Source organism: Rhamphochromis longiceps, linkage group LG13 (assembly GCF_057381845.1).
Source record: "Rhamphochromis longiceps isolate RC_006_pf linkage group LG13, R_longiceps_female_GT1.1, whole genome shotgun sequence".
Lineage (NCBI taxonomy): Eukaryota > Metazoa > Chordata > Actinopteri > Cichliformes > Cichlidae > Rhamphochromis > Rhamphochromis longiceps.
Window position 1 is genome coordinate 1314752 of NC_140569.1, and position 27958 is coordinate 1342709.

At 45.6% G+C, this 27958-nt stretch overlaps 1 protein-coding gene across 4 annotated transcripts; it reads right to left on the reverse strand.

Moving 5' to 3' along the window:
* Positions 1-263: 263 nt before the first annotated feature.
* On the reverse strand, positions 264-27958 carry nt5c2a (5'-nucleotidase, cytosolic IIa). Of its 4 annotated transcripts, none has more exons than XM_085427410.1 (18): positions 24930-25243; positions 24315-24436; positions 17297-17370; positions 15913-16030; positions 15719-15814; positions 14875-14966; positions 10249-10306; positions 10009-10102; positions 9870-9923; positions 9672-9755; positions 8516-8557; positions 8323-8430; positions 7788-7854; positions 7079-7249; positions 5783-5834; positions 5290-5350; positions 1824-2000; positions 265-1583 (listed from the first exon to the last, which is right to left on the reverse strand). In XM_085427410.1, the coding sequence occupies exons 2-18, from the start codon at positions 24413-24415 to the stop codon at positions 1356-1358; spliced, it is 1677 nt and encodes a 558-aa protein (XP_085283536.1). In that variant the 5' UTR covers positions 24416-24436; positions 24930-25243; the 3' UTR covers positions 265-1355. The 4 variants fall into 4 exon arrangements, with proteins under 4 accessions (XP_085283539.1, XP_085283536.1, XP_085283537.1 ...); XM_085427411.1 differs by lacking the exon at positions 24930-25243 and adding an exon at positions 24751-24838; XM_085427413.1 differs by lacking the exon at positions 24930-25243 and having other exon boundaries at positions 264-1583; positions 24315-24415.

A 27958-nucleotide genomic window follows, 5' to 3' on the forward strand; every position in this document is an offset into this window, starting at 1 on the left:
GTTTACATCAGTGCTGTAACTTTCACTATTTTATCAACCAATTCACACGACAACCAGGTCGGCCTCTTATCTGTAGTTATTTAATGTAATAACAGTGCAGTACTCTGGTAACTGCTGTCCTTGATGTAAAAATGTAAAAGAAATGTGCATGTTTGTGTGCTGTTTGTTTGTATGTGTGTCTCTCTGGCTGCTGTTACAACCAGATTTCCCCTTGTGGCACAATTAAAGGATTATTCTGTTCTAAGTGCAAATTTAACAGCAAAATCAAAACGCAGCAGCAATGTAATATATTTTATTGCAGCCATGAAAAAGCGTGTCAACTGCAGAACAATGCATGTTATCATTCCCCCCCAGCATAATTCAAAATAAAAAAAGCATTTGCACTCTCCGTTGCTGACATATGAAATTTGAATAAAACATAAAAACATGCTTTCAGCTTCATGGATTATGATGAGTCCGTCCTATGAAAGTCCTCCTGGGCACGTCCAGGTTCAAAAAGCATCCTTTGATTTTAGCTCAGACCTCACAGGACCGTCACTCAAACTGACCCACAGGAAGGAGAAAAGAAGAGCAGAGGACGAATACCCGTCTCAGCCTGCAGCACGATCACTGCAGTCGCTCGTTAGCAGCAGCCGAAGCAGCCTGACCCTGTTGGCGACCCTGAACATGCTGCCTGTCTCCCTCTTCTGGCAGTCAGATCTAAGTATCTTACCTGATACTTTGCGAGCCCCGTTTGTCGGCACCAGTCTTGCTCCCTCTGGCACATCTGTACCAATGCAGGAACGCTGCCCCTGAAAACTCCAGCATACAGCCAAATTACAACCTTTAAGGCCCTCGCTGCAGCTTTATTGGTCGGACATATTTGTAGTTTCTTTAAAATCAAGGCAGCAGCATAAAAACATGAGAAAAGAAAAGCGCGTGTACACTGAACAGCATCTGTAATAACACTGAGGCACTTTGATCTCAGCCCACTCCAGGAACAGCACATCTGCAACATGTTGACAGCTGAACCAATGAGAGCCCTTTCAGACTGGTCACAGATTAACATCAGTGGAAGACCGTGATATTCAGCAACAACAAACCCAGTTTGAACTTCTGATATTCTCCCACAGTCACAGCAGAAGTCCGCCGTGACTGCAGCGTGGCACAAACTCTCGGTGCACAATCGGTACATGTGAGAACCAACCGTTGATATTGCGCAGCATGGAGCACAGCACGTATAAGCCCAGATAAAAGCAGAGCGCGGACTGAGAGTCCCTCTCTGTGAGCACTCGCTCGCTGCAGCTACGAATCAAAGTAAAGACAAACGTAAAAATGGAAACAGGCTCTTCTGGGGAAAGGTTCACGGCCCTCCCCTACTCCTCCTCTTCCTCGTCATCATCCTCATCGTGGCAGTGGGTAATCTCCTGCGGGGCCTGAGGAAAGAAATGCGGCGGCTGGATCTCACTGATGGATCGGGTCAGCTGGTGTCTTTTGCACTCGATCTCCTTAAAGTCGACGTCGTGGCGGTCTCTTGTGGCCAGCGGCGACTCCATGTCCATGATGTTGACGTGTGTGTGTTCCACTGTGGATTCATGAGGCATCTGGGAGGGACACGGTTCAGTGAGTGACAGAAATCAAGAATCACTTTCTCGTCTCTAACAACGACCCCCATGGGGTGTGGGTGGGCACGGGGGGGTCTTTATACTCGACATAAATGGTTGCCTAAGTATTAAATGTCTAACGTACTGAACTGAACCCACCGATAGACCTTCGTGTGAATCTGAAACTCCTGAGAGCTTTTCGACTTACTGCATTCACAACTACGGGTGTAGGTTTCTCACCAGCACGTGTGCAGCTCTGAACAGGTAGCTGAAGGGGTAGTAGAGCAGGTTGATGAAGGAGGCAGCGTACAGGTCAGCGTAGCGCATCACCTGGGAGGCGAACAGAGTCTGCCGGGATCCGCTCCGAAACAGACTTCCCATCATGCCGTAACACATGTCCATGTCATGAGTCACTTTCTGAAAAGGTCACAAACATGCACAGTCACGTCAGACTCGCTGGTGCTGCAGAGTCAAAGGTCCCAGCTGCTGTTAGCATCAAACCAGTAGGATACGCAGTTCCTCATCCCAGCATTATGGAACAGGTGGTGTGATGCCCAAGACAACACCAGTTGGTAACAGTACAGTAATATGTTGGTTACTCTATGATAACCTCCTGCTTATTCTATTGGCTGCTCTCTTTAGAGTTCACCACAGGAGAGCATCCTCCTCTGCGTACGTCCATACCAGCTCAACCCCTCAGCCTGTCCCTCTCATACTGGTTTCTAATCCTTCCCATCTGGATCACTTCTAATAAAAATCGAAGCATATTCAGCTCTGCAGCTCGTCCTCCTGTCTTTCAGTGATGTCTAGTTTGGAGACCAAACCTATTGTGATTGGTCACTTAAGTTATGTATATACAGTGGATGCAAAAGTGTTCGGCCCCCTTGAACTTTCCCACATTTTGTCACATTACAGCCACAAACATGAATCAATGTTGTTGGAATTCCAGGTGAAAGACCAACACAAAGTGGTGCACACGTGAGAAGTGGAACGAGAATCATACATGACTCCAAACATGTTTTACAAATAAATAACTGCAAAGTGGGGTGTGCGTAATTATTCAGCCCCTGAGTCAATACTCTGTAGAACCAGCTTTTGCTGCAGTTCCAGCTGCCAGTCTTTTAGGGTCTGTCTCTACCAGCTTTGCACATCTACAGACTGAATCTTTGCCCATTCTTCTTTGCAGAACAGCTGCACAGCTGCTCTGTGACGGCCTCAGAGGTTGTCTAAGAGAACATTGGGAGCAACAACACCATGAAGCCCAAAGAACACAGCAGACAGGTCAGGGATAAAGTTATTTAAATTTAACGCAGGCTTAGGCTACACAAAGATTTCCCAAGCCTTGAACATCCCACGGAGCACTGTTCAAGCCATCATCCAGAAATGGAAGGAGCATGGCACAACTGTAAACCTACCAAGACAAGGCCGTCCACCTAAACTCACAGCAGAACAAGCAGAGCGCTGATCAGAAACGCAGCCAAGAGGCCCATGGTGACTCTGGACGAGCTGCAGAGATCTACAGCTCAGGTGGGGGAATCTGTCCATAGGACAACTATTAGTCGTGCACTGCACAAAGTTGGCCTTTATGGAAGAGTGGCAAGAAGAAAGCCATTGTTAACAGAAAACCATAAGAAGTCCCGTTTGCAGTTTGCCACAAGCCATGTGGGGACACAGCAAACATGTGGAAGAAGCTGCTCTGGTCAGATGAGACCAAAATGCAAAACGCTATGTGTGGAAAACTAACACTGCACATCACTCTGAACACACCATCCCCACTGTCAGATATGGTGGTGGCAGCATCGTGCTCTGGGGGTGCTTCTCTTCAGCAGGGACAGGGAAGCTGGTCAGAGTTGATGGGGAGATGGATGGAGCCAAATACAGGGCAGTCTTGGAAGAAAACCTGTTGGAGTCTGCAAAAGACTTGAGACTGGGGCGGAGCTTCAGCTTCCAGCAGGACAACGACCCTAAACATAAAGCCAGGGCAACGATGGGATGGTTTAAAAAAAAAACATATCCATGTGTTAGACTGGCCCAGTCAAAGTCCAGATCTAAATCCAATCCAGAATCTGTGGCAAGATCTGAAAACTGCTGTTCACAAACGCTGTCCATCTAATCTGACTGAGCTGGAGCTGTTTCAAAGAAGAATGGGCAAAGATTTCAGTCTGTAGATGTGCAAAGCTGGTAGAGACGGACCCTAAAAGACTGGCAGCTGGAACTGCAGCAAAAGCTGGTTCTACAGAGTATCGACTCAGGGGGCTGAATAATTACGCACACCCCACTTTGCTGTTATTTATTTGTAAAAAATGTTTGGAATCATGTCTGATTTTCGTTCCACTTCTCACGTGTGCACCACTTTGTGTTGGTCTTTCACCTGGAATTCCAATAAAACTGATTCATGTTTGTGGCTGTAATGTGACAAAATGTGGGAAAGTTCAAGGGGGCCGAATACTTTTGCATCCACTGTATATACATGCATACATATAAACACTTCTCTCCCTCCCCCACCTCACAGTCCCTCTTCTTCTTGTTAAAGTCCTTTTAATGTGTCCTTCTCCAACTGCACTCTGCACCATAGTGCACAACTCAAGTGTGTTCCAACAGGAAAGTTGGCAAAACAAGGAAAAAACAGGATTCTTATGAAGGTAGAGCTATTCATGTATCACTAGCAACATCCCATAATACTTGCTGTCTTTGCACCTAAGAACATGGCTGCAGCAGAGCCTGCTCAGTGCTCTGCATACATACACAGGTTTAGTTTGACACCTGTTTCTGTGTCTGATTCACTAGATTGTAACTCTGTCCGATTTTAAATCCTAGTTCAGGGGGCGTTCCACAGGAAAACTTTGATTGAGAACTGGGAAACTATGGAACTTTGTGGAACGCTGTATAGATCCACACCTCCACTCCACAGTCGCATCACATCTTCAGGGCGAGCATGAATCTACAAAGGGTTCCCGTGCTGTGAAAGAGGTCATGCCTCGTGCCTGTGCCAAAAAAAGGTCACGTTTAAATGACCCTAAATGACACACACCACACACTGAGGAGACTGATTGTGGAACAGGTCCGGCCCATGGCCATCCCACTGACAGACCGCTTCAGTTCACCTGCCAGCCCAGACTACGATGCTCAACCGTAGCTACACACAGCGTGCTAAGCCAGGGAACATTGTGCTTTAAAGACCAGCAGGCCAGCTCTACTGAGTGATGTGCTTCCTCCACAGCATGCCGTCTTCCTTCTCTCACCCCAACCAATCACAGCAGATGGCCCCGCCCCTCCCTGAGCCTGGTTCTGCTGGAGGTTTCTTCCTGTTAAAAGGGAGTTTTTCCTTCCCACTGTCGCCAAAGTGCTGCTCATAGGGGGTCATATGATTGTTGGGTTTTTCTCTGTATGTGTTATTGTAGGGTCGACCTTACAACATAAAGCACCTTGAGGCGACTGTTGCTGTGAATGAGCTGAGACTGATGCCTCCGTCTGGTGGATTACAAATCCAGTGGGGAAGCGTACAGAGGGAAATTCTAACAATGCTGTCACTGTTCATACACTTCACTTTACTGGACATTAACTGTAGGTGCAAAAACCTTTATACCTGTGTTTCTGTAAACGCTGCATTTCTTTAACATGTCTTTAGAAAAAGAACCGACTTACATTTGATGCATTTGATAACAGAAGTGATGCTGTGCTGAGCCAGCCTCAGAGGAAGTTGTACCTTAATGCGTCTCTGCAGGGAGCTGATATCAGGCCTCTCGTTGCTGCTGCTGTCCATGTGCCTGAGGACAAGTCATTTGAAATGTAGTTTCCACAGCTGAAGGTTGAAGCTTCTGCACTGATCTTTCTGTTAACAGCTCGAAATGATTCCTGGTTAAAGGCAATATAATATATTTAGGTTTGTTACATCTGTGCTCGATACCTGCCCAACCTCCCAGGCTACCTACACTGGTTCTTATATTTAACTTTGCATTTTATGCTGTGCCGCTGCTACTACAAGACAATGCTGCTGGAGGCTTGTAGCCTCAGACTCACACTTTGTTCATCTGTCATCAATATACTTGTTTGCTGTGATCGGTGGTAAAACACTCAACATTTCTTTCTGTATTGCTGTAAATATCAGTGTTGCAGATATAACTCTGAGGCCCATCCGAGCCCACAACATGTTTTCTTGTTGTTTTTAAATTGCTTATCAGACAAAAGAAGAACCTTACTTGTAAAACTCTGCCAGAAAACAGTCCAGTGACTGAAGTTCTTCAAATAAGGCTAGAAAACAAAACAGTGTCAGTTTATTTCCTTCACAGAGTTATCAGTGAAATCTTTACTGTTCACACTTCCACAGACAGGTAACGTAGTACAGCTGAGCTATTCCACAGACCACACACCAACGATGGACACAGGCACTGAATCTACAGTTTGAAACATCAGAATACTTCATTCATCACGGCCTCATCGATGCTTCAAAGGCACGCGCATGACTGATGGGCTGAGGTGGTGCCGAGCTGCCTACTCAACATTTAACATGAATTAAATATTAACAGTAATTATTTTGTTTAAATGAACAAACTGTATAAAAGCTTGCACTCATACATACTTAGCACGGGAACTGTGATTATTTCTTTGTTGCAGCAACGCTCCTTGGAAATCAATCTTAAACTGTGGGAATGTTTCCGTGCACGGAGCCACATTTGGAAGCACAATGCATCTGTGGGCCGGACAGCAGACGAGTGTGTGAGCTGAACCCATGAACATACCAAATCTTTCCTGTCACAGTTTAAACCTCCGGTACCCGGGCGCTGAGGCGCCTGCTGCACCGGTCAGCTGGTATCTGATCTGCACAGAGCTGCAGTTCTGGCCTCGCTGCCTGTTTGCGCCGCTGTCGGCAACATGTACTTACTGAAACCTGAACATGTGCAGAACGTTATGTTCAGTGATGAGTTCAGTTCTGCCTACTGCAGCTGGATCGTAGGTTCAAAGGTGGAGAATGCTGGAGCGACTGCTGCAACATCAGGTGGCGGCAACATCTCCCTCGCTGGAAACAGGTTTGTTGTGATTGGAGGCAATTTCAGTGCAGAGGGATGTGAAGAGAAGAGCCAGTGGCAAACCTACGTGTTCATAGTCTGGGACCAAACTGTCATCCCAGATGACCACACCTCTGCCCCCGCACGCCCAGCAGTTCATCTGTACCTGCAGGAGGAACGGCCTGCCCACACTCCTGACCTTCACCCTCTGAACACTTGTTCATGCCAGAGTGACCAACGCACCGGGGAATGTGTGAATTTGAGACCCGGGTGCAGCTGAGCAGTTTGTTTCTACACAGTCTCACCTTTGACTCTACAAACACTTTGCAACATCGACCTCGGCAGGAACAAACTGGCTTTGCAACGGTGTCGGATTTAAACAAAAGAAAGAGTCAAACACACACAGTTCTCCGTCTGTGCTGCCTGTAGCCCACAGGATAAACATGCTTATTCTTATGTGCATGTGCACACGTGTGAGCCCAGACTCACAGCTCTTGTCAGTCCACACATGCAGCTCCTGGGCCAGCTCAGGTATCACCAGGAACGTCCTCCAACCCTGACGCTTCTTAGATTTGAGAATGTCGCCAAAAATGTGGTCTCCGATGTAGACGATGTCCTTTCCTTTAGCGCCCAGAAGGTCACAGACGATGTCTGAAGAACCTGAGACACAAAAACAAGGACAGAAAAAACACTTCTTAAAATGACCATAATCAATCATTTCAAAACATTTCTCACCTGGAATGTGAATTATTTACAATTTGAGCCAAAAAAGGCGAAACGTTTGCAGATGGTTACAGAGCATCAGAGGGATCGGTCAGAAGGAGGGTACAAAAATATTCACAGCACTGGATGCATGATGGAAACCAGCGAGGACAGCCATCGAACCACAGCGACAGAACCTGACTCTACAACAAAGCATCGGTCTGATTAAACTGAGCTGTTGTAAGCGCAAGCTTTCCAGGAACAACCATCAGCTTCAGGTTTGGAGCTGTGACTCGGCTCACACATGTTTGCACATCACCTCTGTTTGTTTCAGAGACGAACCTCTTACATCATGCAGTGAGAGTCACGGATTAAGGAACGAGCCCTTTACTCAAAAACAGGTCAGGACTGTAAATACGACAAAGTCCTGACTGATCAGAACATCTAAACATCAGATCCTGTCCAACATCAGCACAGCTCTGTTTTTGAAATTTACCTCCAGAGTAAACGATGCCGTGCTGAAGAGGTCCAGTGTACGTGCCGATCTTCAGCCGTCCTGTGCTCTGAAAGAAAGACAACACGTCACATAAGCAGCATTTACTAACTTATCTTTTGTGCAAATGAAAGTTCCTGCTCTCGCTCAGTATCAGCGGGCAGCCAGCGAACATCATCTGTGGGTTAAGCGCAGTATCACAGGTACTTTGAAGAATTTCCCCTGACATGAGAACCCAAAGCTCACAGAGGAAGCCCAGGCCAAACCACATCTCTCATGTCTTCACAGGCCTGGTGCTGAGTGAGCTGCAGGTCATCAGCCACATTTCAGCGGCTGGTGTAACTGTGTGGGAGGAAGCGTACACTCGGGCACCGGTGAGTGGCTCTAACTGCAGCACCGTCACAGGAACGGTCGTGTGGTGAAGATGCATCGAGCGTGTGACAGCACAGGACGTTACTTTGGAAACGGCACTCGTCATCATGCTAGTCGTATCAAAGACACGGCAACAACGCAGCCGGCTACACTCGAGTACACTCACAGTGTCGACTTGTCGTAGCACCGTTCCTTCCCCGAAGAAGACGGGCTTACGGGCATCTACCAGGATCAGGTCGAAGTAGGACTGCCAGGGCTGGTGGGGCGTGCCCGGCTGCAAGGCCATCCACACACACAATAACACATCAGTCTGAGCGTGTAGGTCAAATGTGTACGTAAGCTTTAATCATCCGTGTTACCTTCGGACCATGAGGGAGGTCAAACAGGTAGCTCATAATTTTCTGTAAGACAAGAGTTTTTTCATCAATCATGTTTGAAATTTTCCATTTTCACACCACAATGACGACCCTCCCCCCTCCCTCCCTCTCTTCCTCCCTCCCTCCCCCCTCCCTCCCTCTCTTCCTCCCTCCCTCCCTCCCTCTCTTCCTCCCTCCCTCCCTTCCTCCCTCCCTCTCTTCCTCCCTCCCTGGATAGATCAAAGCTGAAGGGAGAACTTGGTAAATGACAGAAGAGGGAAACAGTGTCAAAGACTGTGGGGATCTAAAGACCACAGCAGCTTCAACAGCTGTGAAGCTGAAGATGTTTGGCTCTGCGGTCAAACTGATGAACCGGAGAAGAAGGTCCTTAGACGAGAAGGTGACTCCAAAAATCACTTTAACAAAACAAATCCTCTGCAGAGGTGGGAGAACCTGCTGGAAGCATCTTAGCAGTGCTTCATGTATTAGGCACAGCCTACAAGGCTTCTTCCCTCAGCCTGCTGGGAGTCAAACTGCACTGAAAGCTCTGAAAGGGACAAAAAGCTTCTCCAGTTTAGTGACAAACACCAACACTGGTAAACATCCTGCAGGGAAACTGGTGGTGGCAGCATCTCCATGGCAGCAGCAGCGAGCGTGCTCAGAGTTGAAAACATTTTCAGCATCACTCTGAGGTTCTAATTACAGAGAAAGCAGACACTCATGTTTGTTTACGATGAGCATCCAGGTCGAAGCCGCCTCATAGTCGGGCTGCAGTACATCGAATGACCAGCAGGTGTCAGTGCTTCAGCGGGAGCTTCCTCACAGTTACTGGAGACAAAGCTAATCCCAGGAAGTGTCTGGTTAGACACCCTGTTTCTAAGGTTTTCGGGCTGAATACAATTCTTGTGGTTTAACTAATTGGTGTTTGTCATCCAGCATCGATTTCTCTGTAGTAGAGATTTTTCTACTAATCTCTGAGATTAAAAGGTTGGAGATAAGCCTGACCTATAGTTAAACTGTAAAGGAAAAAAGACTAGTTTAATAGTTAATAAATGATGCACTAATTCGATGATGTTGTTCATGCAGCCGTCAGACTTCTTCATTCTGAGGTTTTCTACAGAAGAAGATGAAAACAGCTGTTTATTGTTGTGAGCTTTACCTGTGTGTACTTATAATCACTGTTGGTGACCAAAAACACTTTGGAGACTTCATTCATGCGACTCAGGAGCAGAGGAAGCTTCGGCTACAAACACATCAAAAACTGAATCATTAAAATCATTTCATTTATACATTTCTCAACAATATGTGTCACCACCACCACAGCTTCACTCTGTAGAATCGGAGCTGCTCCACTTACGTCCTTCACCACGTACTTCTCCAGGTTTTCAACGGTTTTTTCTTTCAAGGAGCCCTGTGACAGTAAATCAGGTTACTGAGGACATTCATGGACCAAGCAGGGACTGAAGGACGTGGAACTAGGACACAGGAGTCTCTACCTTGAAGTGAACCCAGTCCACAGCATCTCGGACATCCTGGAACATGCTCTTGTAGGACATGAAGAGGTCCCCGTCTTTGAATCCAGTCTCACAGCTACAGGGACACATTATGTTTACAGCGTTTCCATGTTTCTCAAAGAATACTATGATGATGAAACACTACAGCAATATCAGTCATTAACAGATCATCATCAGAGGAGCGGCTGCCCCTCGCTGCCTGAATCACTCAGCCTACAGTACCTGGAGTATCTGGAGCAGTTATTGAAGAAATCCACCAGGCAGGCAAAGAGGTAGGTTTCTGAGGAAAGGGAGAGTGAGTCTGCACCCGTTCATTGGAAAAACAAACCAAAACCAGCAGAAACACAGCAGTCATTGTTCACTTTCTGCAGGATACCTGGGCACGGGTCACAGGCAGCAACCCAGGCAAAGCCCCCTGCTCTAGTTCTCCCAGCCGTCAAAGGCAGCCGGGAGCTGTAATCACTCCAGTGTGGCTCAGGTCTGCCCTGGGGCCTCCTCCCAGGCGGACACGCCCTAATGACCTCACTCCGGAGACATTCAGGATAAATACCTGCATCTCTACTCTGAGCTGTCCTGAGCGACGAGCTCTGGGCTTGGAGTTTATGAACTGCCTGAGTCATGAGCTGAAATCCTGCACACAACCCGAGTCTGCTGCAGGAAAAAAGCCCAGCTAACAAGTAGTCGTGGCGAGGGCGGTGAGTGGTGCACTGGTGCGAGGGCGTGAGTGGTGCACTGGTGCGAGGGCGTGAGTGGTGCACTGGTGCGAGGGCGTGAGTGGTGCACTGGTGCGAGGGCGGTGAGTGGTGCACTGGTGCGAGGGCGTGAGTGGTGCACTGGTGCGAGGGCGGTGACACCAGCAAAGACCAAACTCACTCACATACTGTTTAATAATGTTCCTCACAGCCGTATTTAGAACTCGTATTAGTTGTTTCACGTCTACAGTTTTCTATAAATTAACACGACCATCCCTCTTTCTTTGGCTGAGTGTGTGAGGGAGCTGTGGATGTGGGCGTCCTGTTCAAAGTAATATCTGCCTGTAACCAGTCAACAGCCTGTAGCCTCGTTTCTTCCCTGCAACAAAGCTCAGTGTGGTTAAACTAATGGAGTGTTGGATGCTGACGGACGCACGTGCTCGGCATCTGCAATCACGCTCGACAGCATAAACAGCCGTCTGTCTGTGGTGGTGTTTGTGTGGCGCTGCGAGCTGCAGTGTTTGTAACAGCAACCGTGTGAGTTAATCAAACTGTCATCGGGTCTGGTGTCGTTACACACTGAGCAGAGTCTGATGTGGAACAAGAGGCTGATAAAGATGGACAAACAAAAGGGCAAAGTAAACGTGAGAGACAGAAATGAAATCACATTTACTGACGTGTGAGCGGCTGCACCATCTCAAACAAAGCCGTCACCAACGGTCGCTGTTGCTGACACTAGTGCAGGAGGAGCAGCAGCAGTCCCAACAGGAGTCAGAGACAGACAAAGGTGTAAACAACACGACAGATGGAGAGGAGGCCGCTCTAAACATCAACTCTGCTTCTTAACACAAGCGAAGATCCTACCCTCCCATCCAGCCACCGCTCACTCTCACTCATGTCAGCATCAAAGGTACACTCAGCCAACGCTACTGAACATCTTTCTTTGCATACAGAGAAAGAACTGCAAATCCCATCAGCAGCTCTGCATACGTTTGGGTTTGACTCACGCGTCATAGACTGGATCAAGCAGTGTACAGCTGATCCTCAGTCTGCAGGGTTGATTCCTGAGGTCACTTGTGACAGTAAACGCCCTTGTCCTTGCACTAACATTATGCACAAGTGTAACAAACTGTTTTTGCTTTGCTTTTATTTGTTTTTGAATCATTACATAAACATTTACTGCAATTAATTTATTGGGGTATTTATAATAATCTGCATGTACTGAAAGCTTTAAAACCGACCTTTTTATTTAGGTTGTTAAAGATGCAAGAATTTGTTTTTGTGTGAACTGGACCTGAGGTGATTCTGAGGATCACAAACATGTGAGCACATGATGCAGTACATCGAATGACCAGCAGGTGTCAGTGCTCCAGCGTGAGCTTCCTCACACTATCACTATGATGAGTCTTTAGATTTAAAAAAAAAAAGATTTGCCATATAAGCTAAAATTAAACAGCAATCATTGGATATAAATTGAAACTTTGGATTATAATATTTTAGACAAAGCAATGATTGTTCATGAGAAAATATTCTAAAGAAAAAAAAAAGATTAGAAATAGAATAGAATAGAATAGAATTCAACTTTATTGTCATTGCACATGCACAGGTACAGGGCAACGAAATGCAGTTTGCATCCATCCAGAAGTGCTTTAGTGATATAGATATATTACAATATATATTAGCAATAATATAGATATGTGAGTATATTACAGAAATGGGTCTATTATGGTATGTTATAATGTACACGGTATGAAGTATGTTGTGAATATTCTATAACTATAAGTATGTACAGGCTGTAGTGAGTACAAGCTATGTACAGGATATGAACAGGATATAAATATGAAAAACTATACAGAATATGAAATAAATAACTTTACAGAATCTGGGATATACAGCTATACAGAAATGGGAACTATGCAAGTTGTAAACAGTTGTAGGATTAAAGATTATCGAATGTACAGAATGATTATTTACACAGAGCTATACAGTAGTGCAGTTAAGATAAGTGAGGGTGTAGATAGTTTCTACAGAGGCTATATAAAGTGCTAGTGGTTGTGAGTGGTGGTTCAGTCCATGTTATTATTGTGTTTGAGGGTACAGTTGTCCATTGTGGGTGTGTGTATGTTCAGTCCATGAGTTAACGTGGGTCAGATGTCAGGAGGCAGAGTTCAGGAGTCTGACAGCTGTGGGGAAGAAGCTGTTCCGGTACCTGGTGGTCTTAGTCCGGAGGCTCCTGTGGCGCCTCCCAGAGGGCAGGAGGGTGAAGAGTCCATGTGATGGGTGACTGGGGTCTTTGATGATTTTCCCAGCCCTTTTCAGACACTGCTTCCTGTAGATGTCTTTTATGGCAGGAAGTGGTGCTCCGGCGATGCGCTGGGCAGTTTTCACGACCCTCTGCAACGCCTTCCGGTCCGAGGCAGAGCAGTTCCCGTACCAGACTGTTATACAGTTGGTCAGGATGCTCTCGATGGTGCAGCGATAGAAGTCACCAGGATGTCTGAGGACAGGTGGTTCTTCCTCAGAGTCCTCAAGAAGAAGAGGCGCTGGTGAGCCTTCTTGACCAGCTTGGAGCAGTTGGTCGTCCAGGTGAGATCCTCGGAGATGTGGACTCCCAGGAACTTGAAGCTGCTCACACGCTCCACAGCCGTCCCCTTAATGTGGATGGGTGGATGTGGGTCAGCATTCCTCCTGTAGTCCACGATGAGCTCCTTGGTCTTCTCGGTGTTAAGCAGCAGGTTGTTTGTGTCGCACCACTCAGCCAGACGATCCACCTCCTCCCTGTAGGCGGCCTCATCGTTGTCACTGATGAGGCCAATCACCGTGGTGTCATCTGCAAACTTAATGATGGTGTTGGAACCATCAGCAGGTCTGCAGTCGTGGGTGAAGAGGGAGTAGAGGAAAGGGCTCATCACACAGCCTTGTGGTACACCGGTGTTCATTGTGATGGTAGATGAGCAGCGGTTATCCAGCCGGACATGTTGGGGGCGGTTGGTCAGGAAGTCCAGTAACCATTTGCAGATGAGGGAACTGATACCCAGGTCTGTCAGTTTCCTGATGAGTTGTGAGGGGTGGATTGTATTGAACGCTGAACTGAAGTCTATAAACAGCATTCTGGCGTAGGTGGTGTTGTTGTCCAGGTGTGAGAGGCCAGAGTGCAGTGCGATGGAGACTGCATCCTCTGTGCTCCTGTTCCGGCGGTATGCGAATTGGTGGGGGTCCAGGGTGGGGGGGAGACAGGATTTGAAGTGTGCTAGGACCAGTCGCTCTAAGCACTTAGTGATGATGGGGGTGAGTGCTACTGGGCGGTAATCATTGAGGCAAGATGGGTTGGAGTTTTTGGGTATCGGGACGATGGAGGTGGATTTGAAGCAGGCCGGTACCACAGCGTGGGCCAAGGACAGGTTGAATATGTCTGTGAGCACTCCTGCAAGCTCCCCAGAACACGCTCTGAGAACACGCCCGGGGATGCCATCAGGGCCTGCAGCCTTGTGGACATTGATCCTGCTCAGCACCGCTCCTACATCGGTGGGGGAGAGAGTCATAGGTTGGTGGTCTGGCGTCATGTCTGCTTTGGTTGGAGTGACACCAAAAAATCCACTTAATGAAATCACTTCCTGAGCACCATCAGAAAACTCCAGATTTCCGTTGTGGTTGCTTCTCTTTGGATTAGACGATCTACTGATATTGCTAAATATATTTGCTCAATCCAGCATGTCAACGGGATTTTGTTTGTGCCTAAGAAGCTGACACCATAGACGGTCATACCTCTACTCTTCTCCACACAAGCCCGACACGTGTTATATTTTCGACACTGCCTCTGACAGACTGACAACAGATGCTCCCTGTGGTTAAAACAGGCAGTCCCATCTTTAGCATGGAGCGCCAACGTGCTACCACCGATGAACCCGACCTACAGAGTCCCCATTAATGCTGCCAATGCAAACCCAGCTCTCACCACAGCTGTATGTAAATGGTATACAACAGCTGGCTGACAGCTGGCCCACAGTTAAAGGCCTTTCCCAGGTTGATAAAGCACATGTAGTCTTTCTGCAGACATGCATGTTTTGTTTTATTATATCCTTTTTGTACAGACTGCATCAGGCTCAGGTTTGAATTTTAAGATCAGAAAACTTCCAGAGTTGCTTTGCTTACTTACCGGGGAGGTTAAAGAGAGTGTTGAGGATATAGAAGCGGTCTGTGTCTCCACGCTGGATGAATTTGTTCGGGTACATCTCTCTGATGTCAGGTCTGAGCAGAAATAGTAACCAAGAAGTAGCAAATATAAATACAAGCATACAAACCTCACAACATTATCATCTCCCTCTGCAGCGGTCCAAACTCTACACTGAAACCAGCATGCTTGTTAACATGATGCGAGTGTGGCACACAGCATGGGAAGATGTCAGGAATACAGGGATGAGTCCAAGAAGTCAGTCACAGGTAGAAAACTGCTGGCAGATTAAATCCAGTGTGCTCAGTTCTTCGGTCTGTAGCTCACCCAGATGTGCAGCTCATGAGCCAGACACACAGATAAACCAGTGTAGCGGCGTTTTAGCCACAATTAAGCTGCTAAAGAACTGAATGGCTTCTGGGTGCTTTAGCTCAGCAGCACCATCATACTAGAATCTGTAATCAAACTCCTGCCTGCCTCAGCTGTACTTGGAAGATGTCCACAGCACCTGTATTTGAGTTTTGACCTTCAGCACAGAAAAATTCATTGGTTGCTGAAGTAGAGAAATATTGACCTGATCCACAATCACGTCCTCGAAAGCACAACGACAACGTCAACAATCCCCCCAACAGGCTTAACCAGTGAACGTACTGGTGAACACCAGCGAAAGGTTTCGTGCTCTGAAGAAACACCGGCATGCAGCACTTCCTCTGAGCGGCGCTTGACAGGACAGTCAAGTTTCAACAGTTTTTATCACCTAAGCTGAATTTAAAGACACAGGTTTGTATAATTGCCCAGTTTAAAGCAAAGTGGGAGTAATGGACCTTACCCCTTCAAGAAGTTGAACCCATGCACACACACCAGAATGTTTCCATAGGCATCAACTTTGAGCAGGTTCCCATACATTGTGTCGAACACCAGACCTCTGTGAAGCACGGAAATAGGTGAAAACATAAACACTTGACATTCACCATTCGGTGCAATGGTGAAGTGAAATAATAAAGCTGGGATCTGTGAACCTACCTGGTGGGGAAGGAGGGATCGTAGACAAAGTTCAGCAGCTCCTGTGGATATCCAATGGATACCAGGCGCTCCACTGTCAAGTCGAAGCCCAGGGACTCATATTCAGGAGATTTATACACTAAAAAAGCAGAGAGACAAGCTCAGGTTCACAACAATCCTTCCAGTAACGGATGTCATTGTATCCACCATGGAAAGAGTCTTATTCATACAGCGGTCCAAACAAAACCAAACTGTGTCTTCTATCGTTTAAACAACAAGCTAGCAAGGTCTTCTTCTGCATCGCGGTCATATCTCCCACGAGCACACTGCATGCTTGATGCCCATAAATTCAAACAAACACATTTGTGCTTTGGCAACGTTTTTAGGGATCATATTTATTTAAACTCTACATAAAACGTAGCGGTTCCTGTGGCTGGGTGGGGGTGGATATTTCCACTTAATATTCTGTTATTATTTTATAATGTGAATTCTAAAAGTTAACTTCACAGACTGATATACAGAAAATGCAAAAAAAGGAACATTTCAGGTTCCTACCGTCATAGGTTTTGTCTAAATATTTAAATAATCACGTAATTAAGGTAGACGTAGATGATGGCATTATCTAGGAAGTTCCTTCAGCTCGGTGCTTTAAATCAGTCATGTTCTCTGACAGCAGATTTAGGTGCAGGGAGGGCTTTTGTTTACAGCTGATAACATTCTGTAATATTCTTCTGACGATAGGCGATATATTCACGCAGGCCACTTTCTGATGGGCGGGGCAACGTGATCATGCACGGACTGTTTAGAACACAGAAGAAGTCCAAACATGGAGGAACTAGCTGCCAAAAAATACAAAGTCGCCAATTTGGGAATTCTTTAACTTTAAACTGGATGAAAGAGAGAAACCTGAGGATGAAACCAAAGCGGTGCAGACGCACGGTGCCAGCAAAGGACTCGAGCACGGCTGACTTGCACGAGCATGTACGTGTCCACCATCCTGCTGTGCTCAGCTTACCGCAGCTAATACTGTGACTCACGCGGCTAAAACATGCTCGTTTTTCTGTCAAAGAATTTCTACGTTTTGTTTGGAGGGAATATCTGACCTTCTTTTCTTGTTTGTTTCAGTATTAATATAGCTATAATACAGCGTTTTTAAGATCACTGGAAGAGACATTTTGATTTTTAACTTTTTGTTTAATTTTGTATTTGTTTGTTGGGTCGAGTGTGTCAGACAGATAAACACAGAAGAAGCCAGTTTCTCTTTGATTCTCTCCCACCATTGTTGATGGTCGACATATTTGTCCAAACAGTTTGGGATACCACCGCTGCACACATATATGTGGAGTTAAGGAGGATGACCTAAAATAAATAAGTGGAATTTACATTAAAGAAAAGACTCACTCACCTGCAAGAGTGTAATCCATATCAAAACCAAAACACTTGATCTTTTCCATGGCCAGGCTTCGATTAACAAACACTCTGAAACAGGAGAATCGTTCGGTCAGCGACTGCACGGCAGATGAAAGTGTAATGAAATCTAAAACTCAAATGAAACAACACTGCTTACTTTTCCCACAACACACACCCAGACCACAGTAAACAGTCAACAAATCAGTCTGCAAGGACAGAAACTACAGAACAGTGCAAAGTCTTAATGCACGATGCAGGCCGAGCTTCAGTCCCTCAGATAAAACTTACGCTTGTTATTACCATCAGCTGGAAAAGGCTGATGATGTCACCTTGCTGGGCAGGTAATGTGATGCAGGACTTTCAAATTAACATCATACGTGTATCTACCACAAATCTGAGATGAGTTTGAATCTCAGTGACCTCGGCCTCAAGGTCAGGGGTCAGAAAAATGTCATCAGACTATTTCTTATATAAAAACTTTTATACTCTACTCGAGCATTTAAAGCACTTTATACTGCAAGCCTCACTCACCCATTCAATTATTTCTTCTATGCCCAACTACTTTCTAATGAAAACATCCCTTACTGCCAATCGTACTACACAAAGTCATTATGCAACGAACAATTACACGAGAGAAAAGTCTCCGTTTTGACTTTCAACTGCAGAAATTTCTGCCCCTCTGTTTTTACGAAATCAGTTAAAAAAAACAAACCAAAAAAACCTGGACAGTCTGAGCAGTGAGCTAGCGTGGTGGCTGTAGCTCAGGTAGTACTAACTGGACGGTTGGTGGTTCATTTCCCATCTGTGCCAGTCTGCATGCCAAATATCCTTGGGCAAGATAATAACCCGGCTTTCCGATGCATCCATAGGAGAATGAATGTTAGCCAGAAAGCAGTCACATAGAAAGAGCACAGAAAACGTTCCTGGGTAAATGAGGCACGTTGTGTTCGAGTGCTCAGAGTAGAAAAGCGTTATAAGAACCAGTCCATTAACAAGAACCAGTCCATTAACTGGTTCTTACAGTTTAAGTCCAAAGAGTCGTGCTGACTGTTTTCTGTCTTTGTCACAGCTGCTTTTTCTTTATCATGTAGACAAACTGGTAAATATGTAACTTCTCTACACTGACAGTAGGGGGAGTTTCCCACGATGTAAAAATGAAGCTATGTGGCCATTAGACTGATGGCCCATCACAGAATGGAATCCCAGCGGTTATAAGAATTAGGGCAGGACCCCCCAGAGTCTACACACAGGTGGTGCAGATAAAGATGGAGGCTTGAATGAGCCTGAGTAACATGGGAGAGGCGGAAACGGGACGGAGTTGGTTGCATGAAGGCATCTGCAAGGGAGAATGACGGGTAAGCAGTGAACATGCAGAGTAGAGGCTGACTGGCCTGAAGAAGGCGAGCAGGAAGATGATTGGACCAGCGATGTCAGCGATGAGCTTTACAGTGTGAGAAGTGGAAGTAATGTAAAGCTCAGATTAGTCACCAAATACCCAAACAGCAGACAAATGTGTGAGCTCATATCGTCCTCACTGAACTGATAATGTGACCTGAGCTAAAGCAGAAATCCAGATGTACCAGATCCAGTGTTTCCAGTTGATTTTTGCCATTTGCAGTTTGTTGGTGTTACGTTTCGGTGTGTCAGTGTTTTGTTTTTGCATGACTTATGTATTTCCTGCTTTACTTTGAAAGTCTGTGTTATCTTAGTGTGTTCAGTTTACATTTTCCCTGTCTCGTCAGTTCTAATTTGCCCCAGCTGTGTTTCCCTCCTGTGGTCCATTTCCTGATTGCTCCCTCTATGTATTTAAACCCTGTGTTTCAGTGTGTCATGGTCGCGATCTCCCCCGTGTTGTAAATAGTTTGGTGTTTTGTTGTAAATAAATAGTCTGTTGTAAATAGTTGTGAATGGGTTTGTTAATACTTTCGTCATGGGATATTTTCGTTTTGGGATTTTGGTGGAGAGCCTTCGTGGTTTTATTTTCCTTATCTTTGTTTTTCTACGTTGCACCCCGGTTGCCTAGGCCGGGGTGTAACAGTTGGTAACACTGTTACCAGAATGTTCTAACACCAACATGTTGTATAAAGGCAACATATGACTTTAGCACATGGAAGCCACTCATATCACACAGGCTGGCTTCAGCTAACCAGCCACAAACTGCAGTTTAATAGATGAGCCAGTGGGAGCTCACAACAGAGAACCAAACTCATGCACATTGCCATCAACTATTTTCAACAATCCCAAATGAAATCTTGGATTTTTCTACTTGCGGAACGTGAAAATTGGATGTTTCAGGTATTATCCAAGCAGGAATGGGAAAAATCTGAAAGACTTGACAACATTTTCCATGAAGCAGCATCCAAATCCAAATAAATGTGTATACGGAAAGAATAAAAGACGTACAGATTAAAGGATGGAGATTCAAACCCAACGTCAAAAGTTTGGGGAAATTGAAAACATAAAGAGAAAACAGAATGCAATAACATGCAAATCTACTGAAATAAAACTACTGAACCCACAATTTATTAGTGCGCATGTAGATTCAAGTTAAAAGTGCTTAAGCAGGGCACCAGTTTAGCTCAGTTGGATGAACATGCCGCATGGCTGAGCGCGGCCGGCTTCGAATTCGACCTGCGGCCCTTTGCCTCATGTCTTCCTCAGTCTTAACTTTCTCTGTCCAATAAAGCCAAAACAAATCTTTAAAAAAAGCACAGATGAAGGGCCGTACCAATGTGTGACTGGATTCTACTTGTAGTAGAAAGTGCTTTAAGTGATTAAGTGACACCTGAAGAAGATGTCTACTTCGATAAGTGCTTTAAGTGATTTATTGAAGTAGACATCTTCTTCAGGTGTTGCATATTTAGACATGACAATGCTAAATTGCAAAGTACAGCTATACCAGCACGGCAGCAGAAAGTACAGAACTGGCCTCTCTGCAGTCGAGACGTTTCATCTGCTAAAAACATTTGGCACACTGCGAAATAACGACAGAAGACACTTTTGGAACTGACAATAACCTGTAATTTTGGATTTTAGTTCATCTGATGTATAATAATGGAATAAAAGGATAAAAGGGCAGATGGAGAAAGAAGAGAAATGCAAATCCAAGAACCCACAATGAGAGCTGCTCTCTTCACAGTGAGAAATCCCAATCATTAATATTATGGAGCTCCATGAGCTGAGAGCTTCATGGAAGGTCAAACCACATCACAGACATCACAACTCAAAAGTAACGTCGTCACCATTCACAGTTTCAGTAACAATAGGACGGCATACCTCATTGCAGGATGGTTTTGAGCCAGATCCTTTGGAAAGCTTTGTAATAGAAAATACACGCAGTATTACCACAGAAGTGCTAATATTACCACTCCTGCTGCTCTCTGACTGCAGACAGTCTTTTTATCTCTTAACAAAAGTAATTAGATCTGCCTTCATTACCTACTATTCGTTTAAAATTATGAACATACAAGAAACAGGCACAGCTGACATTTTAATACAGTTCTGAATACATCTGAGTAGCAATATAACAAAGCCCGGGTCTGTGGCTTTATAAGTGACACATCTGAGACGAGTCAGTGTGTTGTTTGGTTAGAATGAATGAGAAGAAACAGTCTTATTTCATTTTGGTTGCTTGTTCTTATCCTTCGGTCATGCCAGAGTGATATCACAGGTTGAGCTTTGACTAAATGATAAAGTGGAAAACAAGAGCTGATTAAGGACTTTCCTTTGAACTTGTACGTTTTCCATCCGAGTTCCTGCCTGGCTGAGAGCGCCTCAACAAAACCGACACCAACTCTAGCAAACCCCCGATGCTACAGCAGCTGTGCTAGGAGACAGAGACTCAGGATAATGACAAACTGATCAGACCGATATGCATGTTTTTAATCTGAGGTGACAGTAATTGAACTGTGAATCTACAGTAAGGTTAATAGTCCATATGTATAAGTTATAATTATGATTTTTAAAGGCCTTAAAAATCATAGTTATTATGCTCAACCATTATTTATTTGAATAATTAACCATAACTATTCAATTCAATGTTATTTATACAACAGTCGCCTCAAGGTGCTTTATATTGTAAGGTAGACCCTGCAGTAATACTGTCACTTTGATGCTTTGGATATTTAAAGAATGAGTCAAGAGAACTGCTGCAGCCGTAGATTTCTGTAAGACGTCCACTTCTGTTTCCCTTTTTTCCTCTTTTGCAAAGACTAGATCCTTCCTGTATTAGCTCACAGCTGACCGCAGCCAACAGGACGAGGCCTCTATTACAGCACTGGTGTGTTTTTCTTCATGAACATGTCTGAATGGTATGCACTGGGTATGAATGACAGAGTAACGATTGGTAGGGCAGTGCACAACCTGAAGTCAGACAGAACCCCTTATTACAAGAGCCAGGCTGGCCCTGCTGTCGCCCTGCTGCTCTGTGCTCTCTGTTACAATCGGCTGATTTCAGTTCTTGTGCCAGAGGAAGAGAGCAGCGACACAGTGTGGATGTGACCATTACACAAAAGGACCCGAGAGCGACGGTGGCCCCAGCCCAGCGACCAGCCCTGAATTTGAACGGGAAACAAATGGATGAGGCTGCAACCTTCGTTTCTACTGTTCGTGTTTCTTATGTAGAATCACTGTGACGATCACTTTAAACTGTTGTTGGCTTTGTGTTCATGCCTTAGGTTCAAGGTTCTTTATTATTTGTCACATGCATAGTTATACAAGTATAACACACAGTGAAATGTAGCCTGACACGCTCCTCGACATGTGCAAAAATTGGGGGGGGGGGGGGGTTTGTACTGTTCAGTGGTAATTATGTTACGTGTTTCGTGTCATTTTAGGGAGACAGTGTAATGGATTCATTTCTCCTGGGAGTAATTAAACAATGTGCTGCATTACGTTTTAGTGTTCTGCGTAATAAACCCAACACCGAGCACAACAAAGACGGGAAAGACCTCCAACGTGCACAAACATTTGACCACGCAGCATGCAACTCAAGTCTTTGATATGCTGCAGAAATGGCGGCGGCTCTCCAAGCAGAGCCAATAAGAACCCAATGAGAGAGCGTGATATTGATCAGGGAATCAGAATCACTAAACTCTAATGGATTCCCATCCAAGACACCGTACACTCGTAAAATTCACTTCATGCTGAAATTTAAATGTTGCCGTTTTATTTATGACAAGTGGAAAACTGTACATAAAGTACTCGTGTGTATTTTCTACCAACTTGCTTTAACTTCAGCTACAACTGCTTGAAGTTAACTATGTGCCATGTTTCTTTAAGCTGCTTAAATGTACGTCCATTTTTTTTTGATCACATATCCAATCTGAAATACTGTACTGTGCAAAAGTCTTGAGCCGGTGCTAGTTTCGTTACGTTTTATTTCCAAGGAGCCCGACTTGATCATTTCTTAAATGTGATTTTGAACAACACTTTTCACCCATTTCACTCCATCCAGCATTCTCACAGGAACGTTTCAGCCAGTCAGCTAAAACTTAGTGTAACTTGACACTGTGTCCATCTTCAAAATATTTGAGGAAACTGGACAAAAGAAGAAGGGGCAGGTCTAAAACCCATGTGACCTGATGTGATGTCATTAAAGAATGATGACACTGCATCCTCCCAGTCCACAGCCTTCTGAGCAAACATGCAAGTACGAACTTGAATATTTGGGTACAGAGAAAAATGGCTAAAGTCATGACACAACAGAGTAAAAATAACAAAGTCAAAGGTCAGCAAAGCCAAACACAGGCGCCATCTTCTAAATCTGGTCTGTTGGTCTGCAGGCACTAAAGCTGCATGAAACACATAAAAAGGGCAGCAGCGTACTAACGACCCGATATCTCGATGCACGCTGCAATAGGTGTAGGCTGCCGGGGATTCCCATGATGCACTGGGTGTTTCTTCTTCACTCACTATGTGTTAACAGACCTCTCTGCATTGAATCATATCTGTTATTAACCTCTGTCTCTCTTCCACAGCATGTCTTTATCCTGTCTTCCTTCTCTCACCCCAACCAATCACAGCAGATGGCCCCGCCCCTCCCTGAGCCTGGTTCTGCTGGAGGTTTCTTCCTGTTAAAAGGGAGTTTTTCCTTCCCACTGTCGCCAAAGTGCTGCTCATAGGGGGTCATATGATTGTTGGGTTTCCTCTGTATGTATTACAGTAGGGTCTACTGTACGATATAAAGCTCCTTGAGGCGACTGTTGTTGTGATTTGGCGCTGTGTAAATAAAGTTGAATTGAATCAATGGCCATGAGTCCCATTCACAGAGAGTTGGGGACGGCTACAATCACAATATTGTAAGATGGTGACAGATGTACCCTCATGGAATGCAGAACTGGTCTTTGCAAAATACTTTTACATGTAGTCAAACTGTATTGAATTTATGTGTGGATGTCAGCACATTTTGTGAATAGTTTAAAACACTGTGTTCATGCTGTGGATTCTATATATACAAGAACTGGCCTGGGGTTGGGTGGCTGTAGTTCAGGAGGGGCAGCAGATCATCAACTAATCAGAAGGTTGGCGGCTAAAAACTGCAGCTGTTGCCAGAGGGTGGATTTTCTGCATTCATAACTCGCAAGTGATCAACATCCCCAGCATCGCTGGTTGGAATACTGGTTACAGTTGTGTAATATATGCTCCACAAACAAATGTGTGCAACTTTAGAGCACTCACAAACAATCTTAAAATTCACACATACATTCAGCACAGTCCCAAAACACTGGACAATGAGGTAAAAGCAGACCTGCACAGAACAACACACAGCATCCTGTAGCAGAGTGATGCTGACAGAACACAACAAAGACGGCCAGGATCAGGAGAACAGCTCGGGAACGAAGCCCGGAAAGCTGAAAGCATGCAGGTGCTCACTCCAACGTGGACTTCCAAGCTTGTTACAACTGCACACATTCTCCATGCAAACTATGCTAAAGGAGAGGCGGCTCAAGACTTTCACGCAGCACTGTGTAACTGCACATTTTATGAGCATCAGCGGACAGACTACCATCTACCTGTGGTGGGCTTCACGACGATACTTCTTCATGGCCACACCGTCCATGTTGGCTGGAAGAGCAGCGAAGTTCTGCAGACGGTCGCTCCACGAGGTCGTCATCTTTAACCGTTACTGACGTTTCTGTAAGAAAAGACACCGAATCGTTTAAACAGCCCAGCTGGCTCTTTGCGTCGCACTGAGAGCATTAACGAGGACGCTTCGGCGTCTCCCTGTTACACCCACGGCCCCTCACGTCCTTTAACGTCGTAACGCCTCAAATCTCACTTTTTGATGATGACCCACACCCTCTCACACAGCCCTTTTCCACTATCACCCACTCGGGTTTAGGGGCTTCCTCTGTTTATTAAGGCCATGTGGATTGGACTGTTAACGGCACATGCGTATTTTAAACAAGAGCAGAAGGCAGGTTCCGGTAAAGTTCAGCTTCATCTTACAGAGTAAGTTCCGATGCTGCAGCTGACAGCACGGCGTGTAACCACACTCCGAGCGCCCACGCACTGAGAGCTCCAGCTGCCCTCGAACAAAGTCACAAGTCGCAACAACTTCACAGACCAGACGCTGTTAAGAAAAAACGCAGTTTTACACTTTATGCAGAGAATGACAAACAACTCACCGTCGTTTCTAGTTTTAACTTGGTACAGTGTATGGCGCATGCGCAAATCTTTGCAGCTGCTTCCTGGTCTTCTCTGTTGTTATTGCAGTTTCCTTTTGCACCGAATGACTTCACCGCCCTCTCCTGGAGCTTCTGAATACTTGGCCCGTGTGCCCGCCTCGACACCTCCGTGGACAGAAATGTACACGCACAAAATCTGCCGTAAAATCCACAAACGACAATGTTTTTCTGCTTTTTTCATAAATCACTGAACCAACTTGAGCCCTTTTTAAAATGATCAAAGAAAATTACTTTCAGGATATTAAGCCTTGAAAAGCCTGCTTAAACATTTCTGCATTTTAAAAAACATTGTTCTTTTTTATCTGTTTCTCTCAAACACGCAGTCCTGTGGAAGAGCAACAGACTGGTGTTGCGGCATGGACGTAGCCCCCAAAAAGGACAAAGAGAAAGTCCGCATCTGCGTGGACATGACACCGTTAAATGAGTCAGTGTGTCGTGAAAGATCCTCCCCTCTGTAGACCAAACACTAGGCATGCTCACAGGTGCGCAGTATTTCTCCAAGCTCGATGCTAACACGGGCTTTTGGCAAATACCGCTGGCCAAAGAATCTGCTCTCCTCACCACATTTATTACGCCTTTTGGTAGATACCATTTCAATCGTTTGCCATTTGGTATTTCCAGTGCACCGGAGCATTTCCAAAACATGGTGGTGACGGAAGTGACAGCCGGCCTCGCGGGAGTCGTGTGCCACATGGACGACATCCCTGTCTGGGGATCCACGAGAGAGGAGCACGACATGAGACTCCACGCTGTCCTCGTCCGTGCAGAGAAGGCGGGCGTCACCCTGAACATGTCAAAATGTGAGTTTGGCAAAAGAGCAGTGAAATTATTAGGACTCATTGTGTCATCTGAAGGCATGAGTCCTGACCCTGACAAATATAGTGCGGCGCAGAATATGAAAGAGCCAAGCACCGTGAGTGAGCTTAGGAGCTTCTTAGGAATGGTGAACCAGCTGGGGAAATTCAGCCCAAACCTCTCTGAAAAAAAGACAAACCACTGAAAGACTTGCTTTCAAATAAAAACGTGGTACTGAGGGCACGAGCAACAAAACACGTTTAGCAGTTTAAAAGGAGAACTGTCATCCGCTCCAGTACTGCAGCTTTACGACCCAAACAAACCCCAAAAGATCTCCACAGATGCCTCTTCATACGGGTTGGGGGCAGTTTTGCTACAGAAAGACAATGACGTGTGGTCACCAGTCGCGTGTGCCTCACGATCATTGACAGCCACAGAGCAGCGCTACGCTCAGCTGGAAAAAGAAGCGCTGGCGCTCACCTGGGCCTGTGAAAGATTCAGTGACTTTATTCTAGGGCTACACTTTGAGCCTGAGACCGACCATAAGCCACTTGTGAGCCTACTTGGAGGGCAAGCCTTGGATTTGCTTCCACCGCGGATACAGAGATTCCGCATGCGCCTAATGAGGTATTCTTACACTATAAGGCACATTCCAGGCAAAAGCCTCACCACAGCCGACAAGCTGTCACGGGTACCGCTGGCAGGCAGCGTGATGCCCAGAGACAATGATCTTATGGAGGACACCAATATTTACGTGGATGCAGTGCTGAAGGGCCTTCCTACTAGCAGCAAATACCTTGCAGATCTCCGCGAGCAGCTACAGTCTGAAGTTCTGTGCAGAGGGCTGGCCTGACAGGAACCAGCTGCAGGGAGTGGTAAAACACTACTGGTCAGAAAGAGCAGTTTTGAGTGTACACAATGGACTACTACTGAGAGGCACAAGGTTGGTCATACCTGCAAACATGCGAAATGCAGTTTTGGACAAAATACACGAGGGTCACCAAGGGGTAGTTAAGTGCTGAGAACGTGCCCGACAAGCAGTGTGGTGGCCAGGCTTAAGTAATCAGATCCGTGAACTTGTCCTTAAGTGCAGGCTGTGCATACAGGAGAGAGTCAACGTGAGGGAACCTCTTGTGCCCACACGTTTACCTGAGAGGCCATGGCAGAACGTAGGAGCTGATTTGTTCACACTAAAAGACAAAAACTATCTGTTGGTAGTAGATTATTTCTCGAGATATGTCGAGATTGCTCAATTCAGCCCAACTCGTTCAGCCAATGTGATTGTGCATTTAAAGTCAATATTTGCACGCCATGGAATACCTGAAGCATTGATTACCGATAATGGCCCACGATTTGCATGTCAAGAAATGAAAGACTTTGCAAAGGACTACTGTTTTGAGCATGTCACCAGTAGTCCCAGGTACCCGCAGAGCAACGGCGAGGTGGAGAGAGGCGTCCAGACCATCAAAAATCTCCTCAAGAAAGCCAGCGATCCATACAAGGCATTGCTGGCATGCAGAACAACAGCACTGGTGAATGGCTACAGCCCGGCTCAACTTCTCATCATACATCGTACATCATCAGTGGACCCCAAGGGACAATCAGAAGGAACTGCGGTCATCTTGTGCCGATCCCCCAAACAGAGACTCAAATCGACGCAAAACAGATCCAGTCCACCCCTATAGAGGCTGTTTCTGAGCCAAGCGCACCCCATACAGCAGGTGTGGTTAGAACCTGGTCTGTAGAGAAGTGATTAAACCGAAAAGACTTGATCTGTGAAGCTGATTGTTTGGAAAGGGAAAAGTTGTATTTCGAAACGCTAAGTTTCATTTTTGAGAATAGCATGTTTAAAAGGACAAGGTTTAACTTGTGTTAAGAGTGTAAGAGAAAGTGTTTATGAAAATACCAAAGTTTATGTTTCCTGAAATGCTGGGGTATGTCTGTATTGAAAAAAATATTATGCAGTTATGTTTTGTTTGAAGAGCAAACGAATGTACCAGCCTAACTTCAGTAAGGGGGATGTGGTGTAATCGATACTGATGTACATCATGCGCCACTAGGTGGCAGTACTTACCCACTCAACAGGAAGTGTGTGGCATGTAAAACAGCACGAGAGTAAGCTGTATTAAAGAAAGATTGTTGTTGCTCCATGTTATCGCTTGAGTGGGAGTTTT

What these genes read in the sequence shown, in the direction of transcription:
- nt5c2a (XM_085427413.1), bottom strand. Translation starts at nt 24,415, where the DNA reads ATGACGACCTCGTGGAGCGACCGTCTGCAGAACTTCGCTGCTCTTCCA. An exon ending in TATGGATTACACTCTTGCAG is followed by an intron (nt 16,031 to 17,296) that starts GTGAGTGAGTCT and finishes CTGCTTTTTTAG; the next exon opens with TGTATAAATCTCCTGAATAT. An exon ending in GGGTTCAACTTCTTGAAGGG is followed by an intron (nt 14,967 to 15,718) that starts GTAAGGTCCATT and finishes ATTTCTGCTCAG; the next exon opens with ACCTGACATCAGAGAGATGT.